Source organism: Pogona vitticeps, chromosome 4 (assembly GCF_051106095.1).
Source record: "Pogona vitticeps strain Pit_001003342236 chromosome 4, PviZW2.1, whole genome shotgun sequence".
Lineage (NCBI taxonomy): Eukaryota > Metazoa > Chordata > Lepidosauria > Squamata > Agamidae > Pogona > Pogona vitticeps.
Genome location: NC_135786.1, coordinates 120982983 through 120996265, shown reverse-complemented (window position 1 = coordinate 120996265; position 13283 = coordinate 120982983). Strand labels below are relative to the sequence as shown.

Below are 13283 nucleotides of genomic sequence, written 5' to 3'. Positions count from 1 at the left end.
ACTTGGCGGAACGCCTACTCCCACCAAGTTCTACCCGGGTCACACGGGCGAGCCAGGAGGTGAGGCTGAGGAGCCTAACGCCGAGGGAGGCCCGAAAACAGAAAACAATAGGGCCTTCTCGGTGGTGGCTCCTCGCCTTTGGAATAACTTACCTCCTGGTATTCGCGGAGCTCCCTCGCTGGGCACCTTTAAGAACATATTAAAGACTTGGATGTTTCGGCAGGCCTTCTCACCACATAGCTTTTGATTTTCTTCTCTCCTTTATTGTTTCCCTACTTTTAATTGTTGTTGTAATTATGTTGTTTTATGTTATTGTATTTTATCTCTGTTGTTGGCCGCCTAGAGTAGTCCACCGCGACTAGATAGGCGGGATATAAATTAAATAAATAATAATAATAATTATTATTATAATAATAATACTCTAAAGTACAAATTGGTAATGGTGGCCTCTTAAGATGTTTCTGGATTGCAACTGCCACAATCGCTCAACCACGGGCTTATACTGGCTTAGATGGCAGGAACTCCTTTCCAAAAATGTCTGGATGGCGACAGCTCTGTAGTACACTTTCATCTCTGTCAGGGAGAAGCACTGATCTGGGAGACAGGAATCTCCTAACTTATAATCACGAGCTGCCCCCTTTTCCAGATAGGAGGAGCAATCCCCCCAAAAATGGCATGACAAACTGAGCAGGGTTTCCCCCCACCAATCTTGAAATCTGCAAAGTTTAACATATAACCCACAATGATTTCAGGAAAAAAAGAAGGCATCAGTATATGGGGAAACTTCACAAAACATTAGTGCCACTTAACACACAATAAATGTCTTAACAATATATGTCTCCTTGTGGGCAGGAGGAAAGGGGGCGGCCTTGCCAAAAGGTGTGCGGCCAAACAAGTTAAGATTGTCCGGACAGAGCGCAGAAGAAGTTCGCCTCTCGGCGAGGAAGCAACTTTGCCACTGGTGGGAAGCAGACACGAAAACCCCGGAGGTGCCCTATTTCACCTTCCTGCCCAAGCCTGCTGATTGGCAGACTTCAGTTCTGCTTCAGACAGCAAGTAAAGATAGGATCTGTGATATCATCATAGAAAAGTGAAGTTGGAAGGGGCCTACAAGGCTATCAAGAAATGGTGCAGTAGGCTACATTCTCTCTCAGCACTTGGAATACAAAGGCTTGTTAAGTGTCGTCTCTAGTTGATGAACTGGCAGTCCTATCTGACGGGGATTATGAGTGGTCCACAAGGGACAAAAGTGGATTTCAAGTCAAAGGAGAAGAAAGATTAATGAACTTCTAGGCTGCATGAACAGAAGCATAGGGTCCAGATCAAGGTTTGTTGTGAGCAGAAAGTGGAAAGGAGGAGGAAAGCCTGGTTGCTCCCTATGAACTCACTACAGAAACCATAGGACACAAAGAAATCTATGATGTGTCAACGAGGCTTGTGTAAGAGTCGCAGTGAGTGACAACAGTGAGCCTTGTCCAAGCTCATACTCTCCAGATACTTTAGACTGCAGCTCCCATCATACTTAACTTGCATCACCAATGGGCACTTGTAAATTCGTTCTTTCAGAGATCGGAGATAAGGCTGCTTGATTGGTTACAGCTGTAGAATAGCCCCGGGCAGTCAATCAATCTGGGGCTTATGAATGACTGCTTCCACCAGAGATTCCTGCAAGCAAGCAGGAGGAGGGAAAGCCTCCAGTTAACGAGGGAAGGAAGGTGCGAGAGACCGATGGTTTCATCAAGCTTGTTTAAATCTTACCTTCTCTGGACAAAGCGGAGTAGGTAGCAACCACAGATATGGACAAAATGTGCCAGTGACAGGCAAACAGCTTGCATCTATACTTGTGTGGACCTGCATGTCCACAGAACTTTCTTCAGAGAGGAGAAAATGGAGGAGAGAGGAATGGCAGCTAACAAAGGAAACAACAGGAAGGAAGGGGGCAGTCTGAAAAATTTTGAAAGTTGCAGACCAGACTAAATCCACTGCCACCATGAGCAAGAGGAACCAGGTGTCGTACGTGAGGCCGTCCGAGCCTGCCTTTCTGAGCAAGTCGGTTATTGGGAGGGGCCGACAGTAGATACAAAGGGGCTTGAGTAATTCAGAGAAGCTATGGGCTATGCCATGCAGAGACACCGAAGACAGCTCATAGTGGATTCCGACTAAACGGATTATTTTCTTCGGCCGGAATGGATTAATTGCATTTCAATACATTCCTATGGGAAATGGTGCTTCGACTTACGACCATTTTGAGTTACGACCATCTTCTGGAACTGATTATGGTCATAAGTCAAGGCATGCCTGTATCTTTATAGATGTATAATAATGTGCCATCAAGTCAATTCTGACATGGTAATCCTTTTCAGGGTTTTCTAAGTAGAGAATATCCAGAAATGGTTCACCATTCCTTTCTTCTGGAGGTGTCCTAGGTCTGTGCAGTTTGCCCGTGGCTATACAGGCTGGCTCTGTTTGCAGGAGACACAGTGGGGAATCAAACCCTCAACCTCTGGCTCCGCAGCTAGATGCCTAAACCACTGAGTTAGCAGCATAACAACAAAGAGTATATCAAGGCAGTATATCAATCTTTTATGATTCTGGAGTCATATTTGATGCCATGAAAAGGTCTAAGGAATTTCCCTGATGTAGATGAATTTTGAATATTGTGTTCCTAGCCCTTTTAAGATTTGTATGCAAACGTAGCAGTCAAAGGATAATAGGATAGGCCTTTTTATGGATCAGTACTGGTTGAATAACAGAAAGTAGAGACCAGGAATAAATGGACTGTTCTTATAAGAAAGGATTGTAAAAAGTGAGGTGTCTCAAAGGTCTCCGTTGGGATAAGTTCTTTTTAACTTGGTGGTTAGCAGTCTGAACCCATGTGAGTAGTGGTGTGGCTAAACTTGGTGATATGTTATTGGGAGTAGCTCCCAAACCATGTCTAAATGTACATACATCCTATGAATACATGCAAAAAACTACTGTTAACCTTGGTGGTTGCATGTCCTAGCAGACTGCTTTCAGAAAACTGTGTCATGAATTTGATTATGAAAATAGAATAGAGATGTATTTCATAGGATTTATTTCAGAGCGGCAACGAAAAAGCTAGAAATCCACTTGTGTCCAGGTGCTAATTAGGGAAAAAATGTACAAGGTCAGTTCTTCTCCAGCTAAAGGAAAAAAAAGTCAAGAAGGGCAAGATGACCTTTATCTTATCTAAACTCCAGCGGACAAGGACATAACTTGTTAATTTAAGAAAGATGGGAGAAGAGAGAAGGAGGAGGAGATGGACGGAGACACAGCTCGGACGACCGCCGGAACGCAGCATGAATTTCAGCAGAGGAAAAGCTACTAAAGGACTCTTATTTTTCTAATTAACCGTAAGATAAAATCCTATTTAGAAATGTAGTTAGATTGGTTGTTATTTTCGTTTTATAGAGGAAATGTTTGTTGGTATCGGCTGGGGTAATTTTGGAAATGATTATTTGTGTAAAGATTGGTTTATCTAAATGTGTTTCAAATTAATCTCTATCTTTTTAATAAAATATAAAAAGGCTATTTGTCTGTACGTTGGCTTCTTGAATAGACCGTCAAGCTACTCTAGTTAATTGGCTAATTTAAAATTGATTTATTTAATCAGGCCACACGCATGCTACCAATTTAGGTTCCTACATATAAGATAAAGAGGAGTAAATTCTAGAATGACTAGAAGTTTTTTATTTAAAAATCGTAGCAAACTTGGGAGAAAGGGTGGAAAAGTTGCCTAGGGTAAAATTAAAGGACCCGGTTTTACCTGAGTAGGAACTGTTCATCCTGGACCCCTCTTTGTTACATGTAAAAGCAGTTTCTTAGGAAGCTCGCTTTTACGACAAACTGTACTCTTTGAAAATGATTTATTAGAGAGTTTTTACTGAACGCACAAAAATCAGAATACACAATAACTGCATTAAGGAATAATATATATGACAGAAGTAAGGGACGTGGTGGCGCTGTGGGCTAAACCGCAGAAGCCTGTGCTGCAGGATCAGAAGACCAAGCAGTCGTAAGATCGAATCCACGCGACGGAGTGAGCTCCCGTCGCTTGTCCCAGCTCCCGCCAACCTAGCGGTTCGAAAGCACGCAAGTGCAAGTAGATAAATAGGGACCACCTCAGTGGGAAGGTAACAGCGTTCCGTGTCTAAGTTGCACTGGCCATGTGACCATGGAAGATTGTCTACGGACAAAAATGCTGGCTCCATGGCTTGGAAACGGAGATGAGCGCCGCCCCCTAGAGTCGAACACGACTGGACAAAAATTGTCAAGGGGAACCTTTACCTTTACCTTATATATGACAGAGCTTATAACAGAGAGTTACTTTGCTAGTACAGGATAAAATTCCAGTACATATTAAACACAAAACACACAATTAAATAATGTTCCCTAAATAAGGCTCCATTCAGAGTTGGAAAATTGTTCGGATGAGGGAAGCTCACTTTAATAGTAAAAGCTATGAAGTGTCTGAGCACAGTCCAGTGGCAGAGCTTGAACAGATTGTATTGGGTTTTAATATGACAGGACAGGAATTCAGGCTGCAGCCACTTTTGGATTTTGGGAATTTTAAGAGGAAAAGTTAGACAGCAGAGACAAGAGAGATAGATTGAGGAGTTATCTTATAAAAAAGAGGTGTGGGTGTAATATGTCCATGGTCACCATGCTGAAATGGGGGGATAGATGGAAAGACAGTTTCAAAGTACACTCCTCTGCAGGCCTCATATACTGTAGTTCTAAGCTGATATTATTAGTTATATTCAGGTGTGAGAGCTTCTGATATACTGTATTTTTCTGTGTGTAAGACACCCCAATGTATAAACGGTCCCCACTTTTGTAACCCAAAATTAAGAAATCTAAGGGGGCCTTAGCAAGTGGAGGGGGAAAGGGATCAAAGTGCTGCAGGATTGCTTTGATCCCTGCTTTCTCCCTTTGTGCTAAGCCCCATGGGGCTTAGCAAAAGGAGGGGGAAGGGATCAAAGCAATCTTCCAGCTGCACGATCGCTTTGATCCTTCCCCCCTCTTTTTGCTAAGCCCCGTGGGACTTAGCAAGTGGAGGGAAAAGCAGGAAGTAAAGCGCTGCAGGATCACTTTGGTCCCTGCTTTCCCCTCCACTTGTTTTTATTCTCTCCTCAGCTTACCTCCGTGTATAAGACGACCCCCAATTTTTAGTCTAAAGGTTTTAGACAAAAGTATTGTCTTATACCCCTTCATGGATTGCTGCCTTGTCATGGCGAAGGGGCTTGAGTAATTCAGAGAAGCTATGGGCTATGCCGTGCAGGGAAACCCAAGACAGGTCATAGTGGATTCCGACTAAACGCGATCCACCTGGACCGGGTAGGTGGGGCCCGCCAGCCTTGGAAGGCAGCCCATCTAGGAGAAGGAAAACTCCAATTTCAAACCTCCATTGCCTTGTGGCTATATCCACTGATGGAAAGGGCTTCAGGAGTAAACCTTGAGGCAAATTCCAGAGCCAGAGTCCCTGAGGCAGTTCGTGTCGTTCTGGCAACTCATGCGAGGTCGCTGGAATCAGCTGTATTGGCTCCTGCCTTTCCATTTGGACTATTTCTGCAACATGGAGGGGGGATTTTCTGCTTGGGTAACAGCCTATCCTCCATATTATTTTACCCAGGCTTAATGCTCTGGAAAGGACACTCATACAGAGCACGTTACCATTGTCTCTTGAGACTGAAGGATGCCTAAGAAGGCCAGTAAAAGGATTCTTTAGACATGGAGCAAAATGTTAGGTTTTACATCTTACTTGATTTTCTTCTGCTATCACCGTCACATCTGGCTAAAGAAAAATCATCTGCAGAACTAATATCTTTCCAAATATGGTCTCTGGCAATTCTAGGAATTTTCCAATGCTGAAACAAATGTTTGCTATTTCTAAATATTTCCTAAACTCTTTTGTGCTACTGTGGCAGGTGCAAAACCATTTACCATTTTTGCTCTAATAAAAGCACAGTAATCTGCTGAACAGAATGTTAATACATACAAACGTACGGTACATGGATATTCCCACCCACCCACAAGCCATGTACGTATGAAGTAATTGAATGCTGCCAAGAAGAAACAATAAGTAAAGGATTTTTTACAGACCTCTTTGAAAAATACTTACGCAGAGACAATTTCTTCTCCACTTACAAATTTTGCATATGAAACAGCTTTGCGATGTCCTTTGAAGACCATGATTGGTTGCTTAGTGTTTCGAAGATCATAGTAGTGAACACAATGATCTGGGGAAAGATGTGCAGAAAAAAAGAAAAAACTGTGAGAGATCAGTATATGGAGAAACTGTGGCAAATATTAATGATATGCAACATACCACTACCAACACTTGAAAAGTATAGAGCCACAGATTTAGAGTCTGATTTGGTCCTAGCAGTCAAGGATGAACATCGTATCTACCAGCCATCGCACCCACACTGATTTCCTCAGTTTATCACTTGAGTGAACTGCTATTCTTACCCTACAGACCCACAGACTGATAATTTTAATTCTTCACAACATGATAATCCTATTCATTCACTAATGAACCCATATCACTTTATCCATCTGTATCCTCACATGATTGCAGGGCCATGTATAAATATGACAGTCATATAGTCTCACTCTAATGTCTAAGGAAGTGGACTTGATTCACAAAAGCTCATACTAAAATATCGTAGTTACAGTGGGGTCTTGACTTACGAACTTAATCCATATTGGAAGGCAGTTTGTAAGTCAAAAAGTTTTTAGGTCAAATCTGCATTTCCCATAGAAATGCATTGAAAACCATTTAATCTGTATTTGCTCTTTTCCGTCCATAGAAACTAATGGGAAGCTGCTATTCCGTCTTCTGCCACTAGAGGGTGATATTTTTTTCTTTTTTTTCCCTTAGGTTCAGAAAATGAGGAGGAAGGCAGGGAACAGTTTGCAAAGCATTTTAGAAATCTTTTTTTTCAACAAAGCCAAATTTAAATAATGTTTTAAAGCATGTTGTGCTGATTTTTTCAGCACAAAGACACACAGGCAGGCTTTTTAGGTGCTGAGAAAGCCTCCCCAAGCCTCTTCAGAGCCAGCCCATCAGCTGATAGGCGGGGGAGGAGGGTGCAGGAGGGGGGAAAGCACAAAATGGCTGCCAGGCTCCCTTCTGGTGTGGGCTTTTAGCTGTTTCCTGTTCTTTTTCCTGCTGTTTGGGGGCTACCAAGGCCTGGTAAGTGACTTTTATTTATTTTTAAGTTTCTAACCCTTTTTTCCCATCCAGAAGCCTCTAAGGGGAGGAAGGGGGGACTTTTTTCCCTATACGTAACTCAAGGGAAGTTCGTATGTTGAGTTCTTATTTCCCCTATAGGGCAGGTAGGGCAGGTTCATAAGTTGAATTGTTCATAAGTAGGGTTGTTCGAGACCCCACTGTAGTCTTTAAGGTGCCATGTTTTTGTCCCATGTGTTGGTACGAGTTTGTGTGTGTGTGTGTGTGTGTGTGTGTGTTGTTTGATATCCCATCTGGTCCCTGATATAGAATAAAAAGTCAGATGGGAGAAAACCAAACCTACATTTATTATAATGATGAAGAAGATAGTTATCACTTTGTTTCTGAGTCTGTCTAATGAGAAGATGTACATATTTGTGCTTCAGAACTAGACTGCATTTTATTTGCTACAATATTCCCTATAAAATTAAAGAAAAACAAAAGCTAGACAACTGAATCCATCATACATAAGCCTTCTTCCCAAGAAATATACTATGTTCCCATGCTTCTAAACTTTGCTGTGAAGTATAAGTAAAACTTCTACAAAGGGAAGAAATATTGAATGAGAAATGGAAGAAGACAACAAAAAAGGATAAAAAAATTCAAGAAACTAAAGGTGCCAATACTGCAGATGCTGAAAAATAGGATGTATTTTGGATGTCCATTTCTCTCTCTCTCTCTCTCTCTCTCTCTCTCCCCCATATTTCATTATTCCAGAGCAATTTGGAGAAGATCCATTCCCACACTGATTGCTTTTGGGGGAAAGATAAACAAGAAAAGAACCACCATGCCACACTGAAATGTCAAAACAGTACAAAATAGGGGACTTCCGGTTGGGCAGTGTCAGCGTTTGGCGGTGCTGAGACAGAGCTCCGAGAAATTTTGAGCTATACCTGGTGATAAAAGGTAAATCCTCTGATAACTTTCTACTAATGAGAGAGCCTCTTTGCTGATAATAAGCCTAGAGAAGAGAAGAGGAGTTTGTGCTGCAGAAACCTAATGTCTGAGAGTTGAATGGTATCTTATAACCAATATACTCCCCCGCGCATAACATCAGATAAGGTGCCAAGAAGTCAAGATGCCGGCTGCTGAAATGTTAATGTTTACCTTCTTTCCTTGCAATTAAACATTCCTGCAAGAAACTCTGATGTGAGGCTTTTAAGGAACCATCTGTGTGTCATAAAAGCGAGCTTCCTAAGAAACTGCTTTTACACGTAACAGAGAGAGGTCCAGGATGAACAGTTCCTACTCAGGTAAAACCGGGTCCTTTAATTTTACCCTAGGCAACTTTTCCACCCTTTCTCCCAAGTCTGCTACGATTTTTAAATAAAAAAACTTCTAGTCATTCTAGAAGATTTACTCCTCTTTATCTTATATGTGGGACCCTAAATTGGTAGCATGCGCGTGGCCTGATTAAATAAATCAATTTTGAATTAGCCAATTAACTAGAGTAGCTTGACGGTCTATTCAAGAAGCCAACGTACAGACAAATAGCCTTTTTATATTTTATTAAAAAGATAGAGATTAATTTGAAACACATTTAGATAATCCAATCTTTACACAAATAATCATTTCCAAATTACCCCAGCCGATACCAACAAACATTTCCTCTATAAAACGAAAATAACAACCAATCTAACTACATTTCTAAATAGGATTTTATCTTACGGTTAATTAGAAAAATAAGAGTCCTTTAGTAGCTTTTCCTCTGCTGAAATTCATGCTGCGTTCTGGCAGTCGTCCGAGCTGTGTCTCCGTCCATCTCCTCCTCTTTCTCTCTTCTCTCATCTTTCTTAAATTAGCAAGTTATGTCCTTGTCCGCTGGAGTTTAGATAAGATAAAGGTCATCTTGCCCTTCTTGATTTTTTTTCTTTAGCTGGAGAAGAACTGACCTTGTACATTTTTTCCCTAATTAGCACCTGGACACAAGCGGATTTCTAGCTTTTTCGTTGCTGCTCTGAAATAAATCCTATGAAATACATCTCTATTCTATTTTCATAATCAAATTCATGACACGCACCCCTTAAAGATACAAAATATAGGACTATTAAAGTTCTTATTTTGTTACTAACTTAACATTTGATTATGAAAGGTTAACAAGGCTATATGTAAACTTACAATTATCTTAACCAAGTATTAAGCTTATCAAAGTAATACCTCTTTTCTCATAGCTAAGTACATCTCTATGTAAATACAGAAAAAGAAAACAAGTTAATTAATTTTAAACAGAAATTCAAGGTAACCATATTATATCAGCATACAATCTTTAAACGATCTGTTACATTATGTTCGATTTTTTTCCCCACATTGTTACAATCAGAATTGTTTGCAGATCTGTTTCTATACATTTTTAAACTATTTACATGATACATTATTGGTTTTTTGGATGAATTCAACATTTTCACCAGATAATTTACATTTCCTACTTTTTGTACAATTTCCCCTGGACCTTTCCAGACTACTTCCAACTTCGAAGGTCTGAGCGGATTCAGTACCAATACCATATCACCCACTGCAAACTCTCGGTGTCGAGCTTTCTTGTCATGGTAATATTTTTGTTTTGTTTGAGCCTTCAACAAATTGTCTCTAGCCAATTCTTGTACTGCTAGGAGTTTTTCTTGTAGTTGCCGGACAAAATCCGCGACTGGAATCGTGCTACTTCTGACCACACCTTCTCAGTCTGATTTCAGTAGATCTAAAGGTCCTTGTAGGTTTTTCCAAACACTACCTCACTCGGTGAAAAACCTCCAAGAGAAACATGGGGTGCACTTCGGTATGCGAATAACACAAAAGGTAATAGTTTCTCCCAAATGTTTCCGTATTCTTGGACTAAGGTTTTGATCATTCTTAACAAAGTTTGTTGTTCTCTTTCCACCATTCCGTGAGATTATGGATGATAAGGAACACTAAAGTTCAATTTAATTCCGCTGATTTCACAAATTCGATTCATCAATTCACTTTTGAAAGCACCTGCTTGGTCACAAATAATTTGAGTAGGTACCCCTATTCGAGAGCATAAGTCCACCACAACTCGAGCAATCGTTTGAGCCGAAAGGCTGCTGATTGCGTATGCCTCAATCCATCTACTGGCTTGACATATGAACGAGATAATGTATTTTTTCTTGGACTTTGTTGGCACAAAAGGTCCTAGTACATCCATTTGAAGATATTGGAATACTTGATCTGGGATTTCTGTCAGTTGCATTTCCGCCTTTGTACTGTCGGTCTGTTTCCCCGTTCTCTGACAATAATCGCAGGAATTAACATAGTCCTTGACGTTTTTGGAAATGCCGGGCCAATAAAAATGCTGTGAAATCCTACTTAAAGTTTTTTTGGATTCCAAGGTGTCCGCTACTTGGACTATCGTGGGCAAGTTGCAGAATTCTTTCTCTACACCTCTCTGGAATCACTAGTTGTTGTACTGGTTCCACTTGATCATTTGATTTGGGAAAATATTCTCGGTACAATAGTCCATTTTGTCCCCACAAAAAGGTTACTTTTTGTTGTACTGGTTGTACCGCGTAACTGTCGGCTTGAGACCTCAAAGAATCCAATGTAGGGTCTTCCATCTGTTTTCGTTTGAATTCCTCTGATCCCATTGGTACAAGTAGATCCTCTGGTTCAGTTTTTATCTCGGTTGTACTATCCGGTTCGTCTGCAAGGGGTTGATGTTGCGTTACATGTCCATCTGAATGCTCCTCAGAGTTACCTTCAGTTGGGACTTGTTCTATTGCTTTGCTTCGCGCACGTGTCACTGCTTGTACGGAAGCTGATTTTAAAGTGTGTTGGTGGCTAAAAAATGCTAGATTGTTTCCTAATAAAAAATCAGGTTTGCCTTCATGCACTAATAGATATTTTGCACCTTTCCAATTCTTGTAGCTTAGTTGCACATACACAAGTGGAACGAATCGCTTGATTACTTCTCCGGATCCATATGTTTTCACTGGACATCTCAGGTTATTCAGAATTAGTGCCGGGTCCACAAACCGTTTGTTAATAGAAGAAATGTCCGCGGCGGTATCTCGAGAGGCATTTATAGTCATATCTCCTGAAGCAAAATGTAGTGTGACGGGTTCTGAAAAACTTTGCAACGATCAATAAAACTGCTCTTCAGGTAGAATACTACTGGGATCTATCACCAAAAACTTTTCCCCTGAGGGTGTCTGTTGATTTACTGTCGTTGAGACTTGAGCTACCCGTAAGCCCATTATCCTTGGCACAATCCTTGGTTGATTAATGACTTGCGGTTCTTCTGGTATTTCTTCTGGTATTTCTAGTGGTGTTGCATTGAGATAATTCACTTTAGGGGTCGTTGGCTTGAATTTCCGTGGAGTGGGTATGGGTGCCTGCTGGAATCTCCGTGGTGCAGGTACCGGTGTTTTGCCAATTGGCTTCCTGTCTTGGTTAGCTGATACGGACAGTCTTGGACAATCCTTCTTTAAATGGGCTCCTCCGCATTGGAAACAAGTCAGGGGTGAACTAGTCTGGCTAGGGCCCATGCTTCTGCGTTCCCCAGCTAAGGACCGTCTTGGTTCTGGAACCACTGTGTTCTTGGCTTCAGATTGGCTCTGCAGTCTGGGCACTTCCGGAATAGGCTTAATTCTGGTGGTAGGTTCACTCTTCTTAAAGGAAATTATTTCATCCTCTTCCTGGGAATCAGACAGGTTTCCACTATCCATGCTCTCTAAAGAGCCTCTGGCCTGCTCTTCCTCAGCAATCTTCCTCTGCAAAAGATTGAATTTCATCTCGTGGTATTCCCTTGCCTTTCTCTGACTAATGGAGTGGGTTTCAAACCATTGCCTTTGGCTCTCCATGAAGTCTGCCATCATCAGGGTAAGCTGCTCTAGCAACCTGAAACTTACATTCCTTTGTTCTGCGGGACTGCTGCTGGCTTGTGCTACTGCTCCTGCTGACCTCTGGTCATCAACAAGGATTTCCTCTGTTAGCAGGTCCTTCTGAGTTGGAACTTGTTCCGCCCCAGTGTACTGCTGTGCCCTTCTCGGCCTCACTTGAGGCTTAGATACATCTGGATTCTCTGATCTCAGCCTTTGGACATCTTCTTCTGTAAATTTTGTAACTGCACTTCTCATATGGAATTCCTTGGGTATTTGTAAAGAACTACTAATAGTTCTTGGTCTGGCTCCACTCTGCAGTAGAGAACTGAGCTCCATTGCTTCCAAAATTTCTTTATCCACACTTAATTCAGGCAGTGAAGAACGTCTGCTAAAAGCCATTTTTTTCCTGCTCTCTCCCTGCAGCCTTAGCCGAAGCACTTAACTCCAGGAGAAGCTAAAAACAATAAAGCTGTCAGCTTGACAGATACTACTTTTTCCTCCAGGAATCTGTCCGTTAGGTTCTGGCTTAGGGCAGGAAATTTTTCCTTTTAAAACTATATTTAATTATTTTTAATTTCTTTTACTATCCTGGTTGGCTCCTTATAGACTCATGCTACTTCAACAACCAAAAACAATTTTTGCCACTCTGTCACCTTGATGACTCGAGCTGGCACTTTTTCACAGCAAAATGCCTGTTCCCACAGAACACTTAAACCACTGGCAGAATCTCTCCTTGCATCACTTAGCCTGAGCCTTTGCATAGGAGTTTTTCCCCAGTCAAAACAATTACTAACTTTCCCTGCTTCGGTCTGAACCTCACGCCAGGGAAGTTTCTCTGGTCATTTATTTAGCAGTGTGTATCTGCCTGCTCACACGTCTGCCTCCATAAAACAATTACCAGCACTATTTAGCCCTTGAGCAAAGCGCGCGTTTATGATCCCAAGCTTCAACCATGGCTTGTGAATCAGATCCCATCTGCCACCATGCTGTAAACACGGCACGTGAATTATATCCCACCACTGCCACCATGTCATAAAAGCGAGCTTCCTAAGAAACTGCTTTTACACGTAACAGAGAGGGGTCCAGGATGAACAGTTCCTACTCAGGTAAAACCGGGTCCTTTAATTTTACCCTAGGCAACTTTTCCACCCTTTCTCCCAAGTCTGCTACAATTTTTAAATAAAAAAACTTCT

General features: G+C 41.6%; 1 protein-coding gene across 6 annotated transcripts in view; it reads right to left on the bottom strand.

Moving 5' to 3' along the window:
• Positions 1 to 13283, bottom strand: part of COP1 (COP1 E3 ubiquitin ligase) — a 333778-nt gene that overhangs the window by 56497 nt on the left and 263998 nt on the right. For all 6 annotated transcript variants that reach the window (XM_072998208.2, XM_072998210.2, XM_020813947.3 and 3 more), the window contains one exon: positions 6143 to 6260. In XM_072998208.2, coding sequence (XP_072854309.2) covers positions 6143 to 6260 — 118 coding nt within the window. The remainder of the gene's footprint in view (positions 1 to 6142; positions 6261 to 13283) is intronic.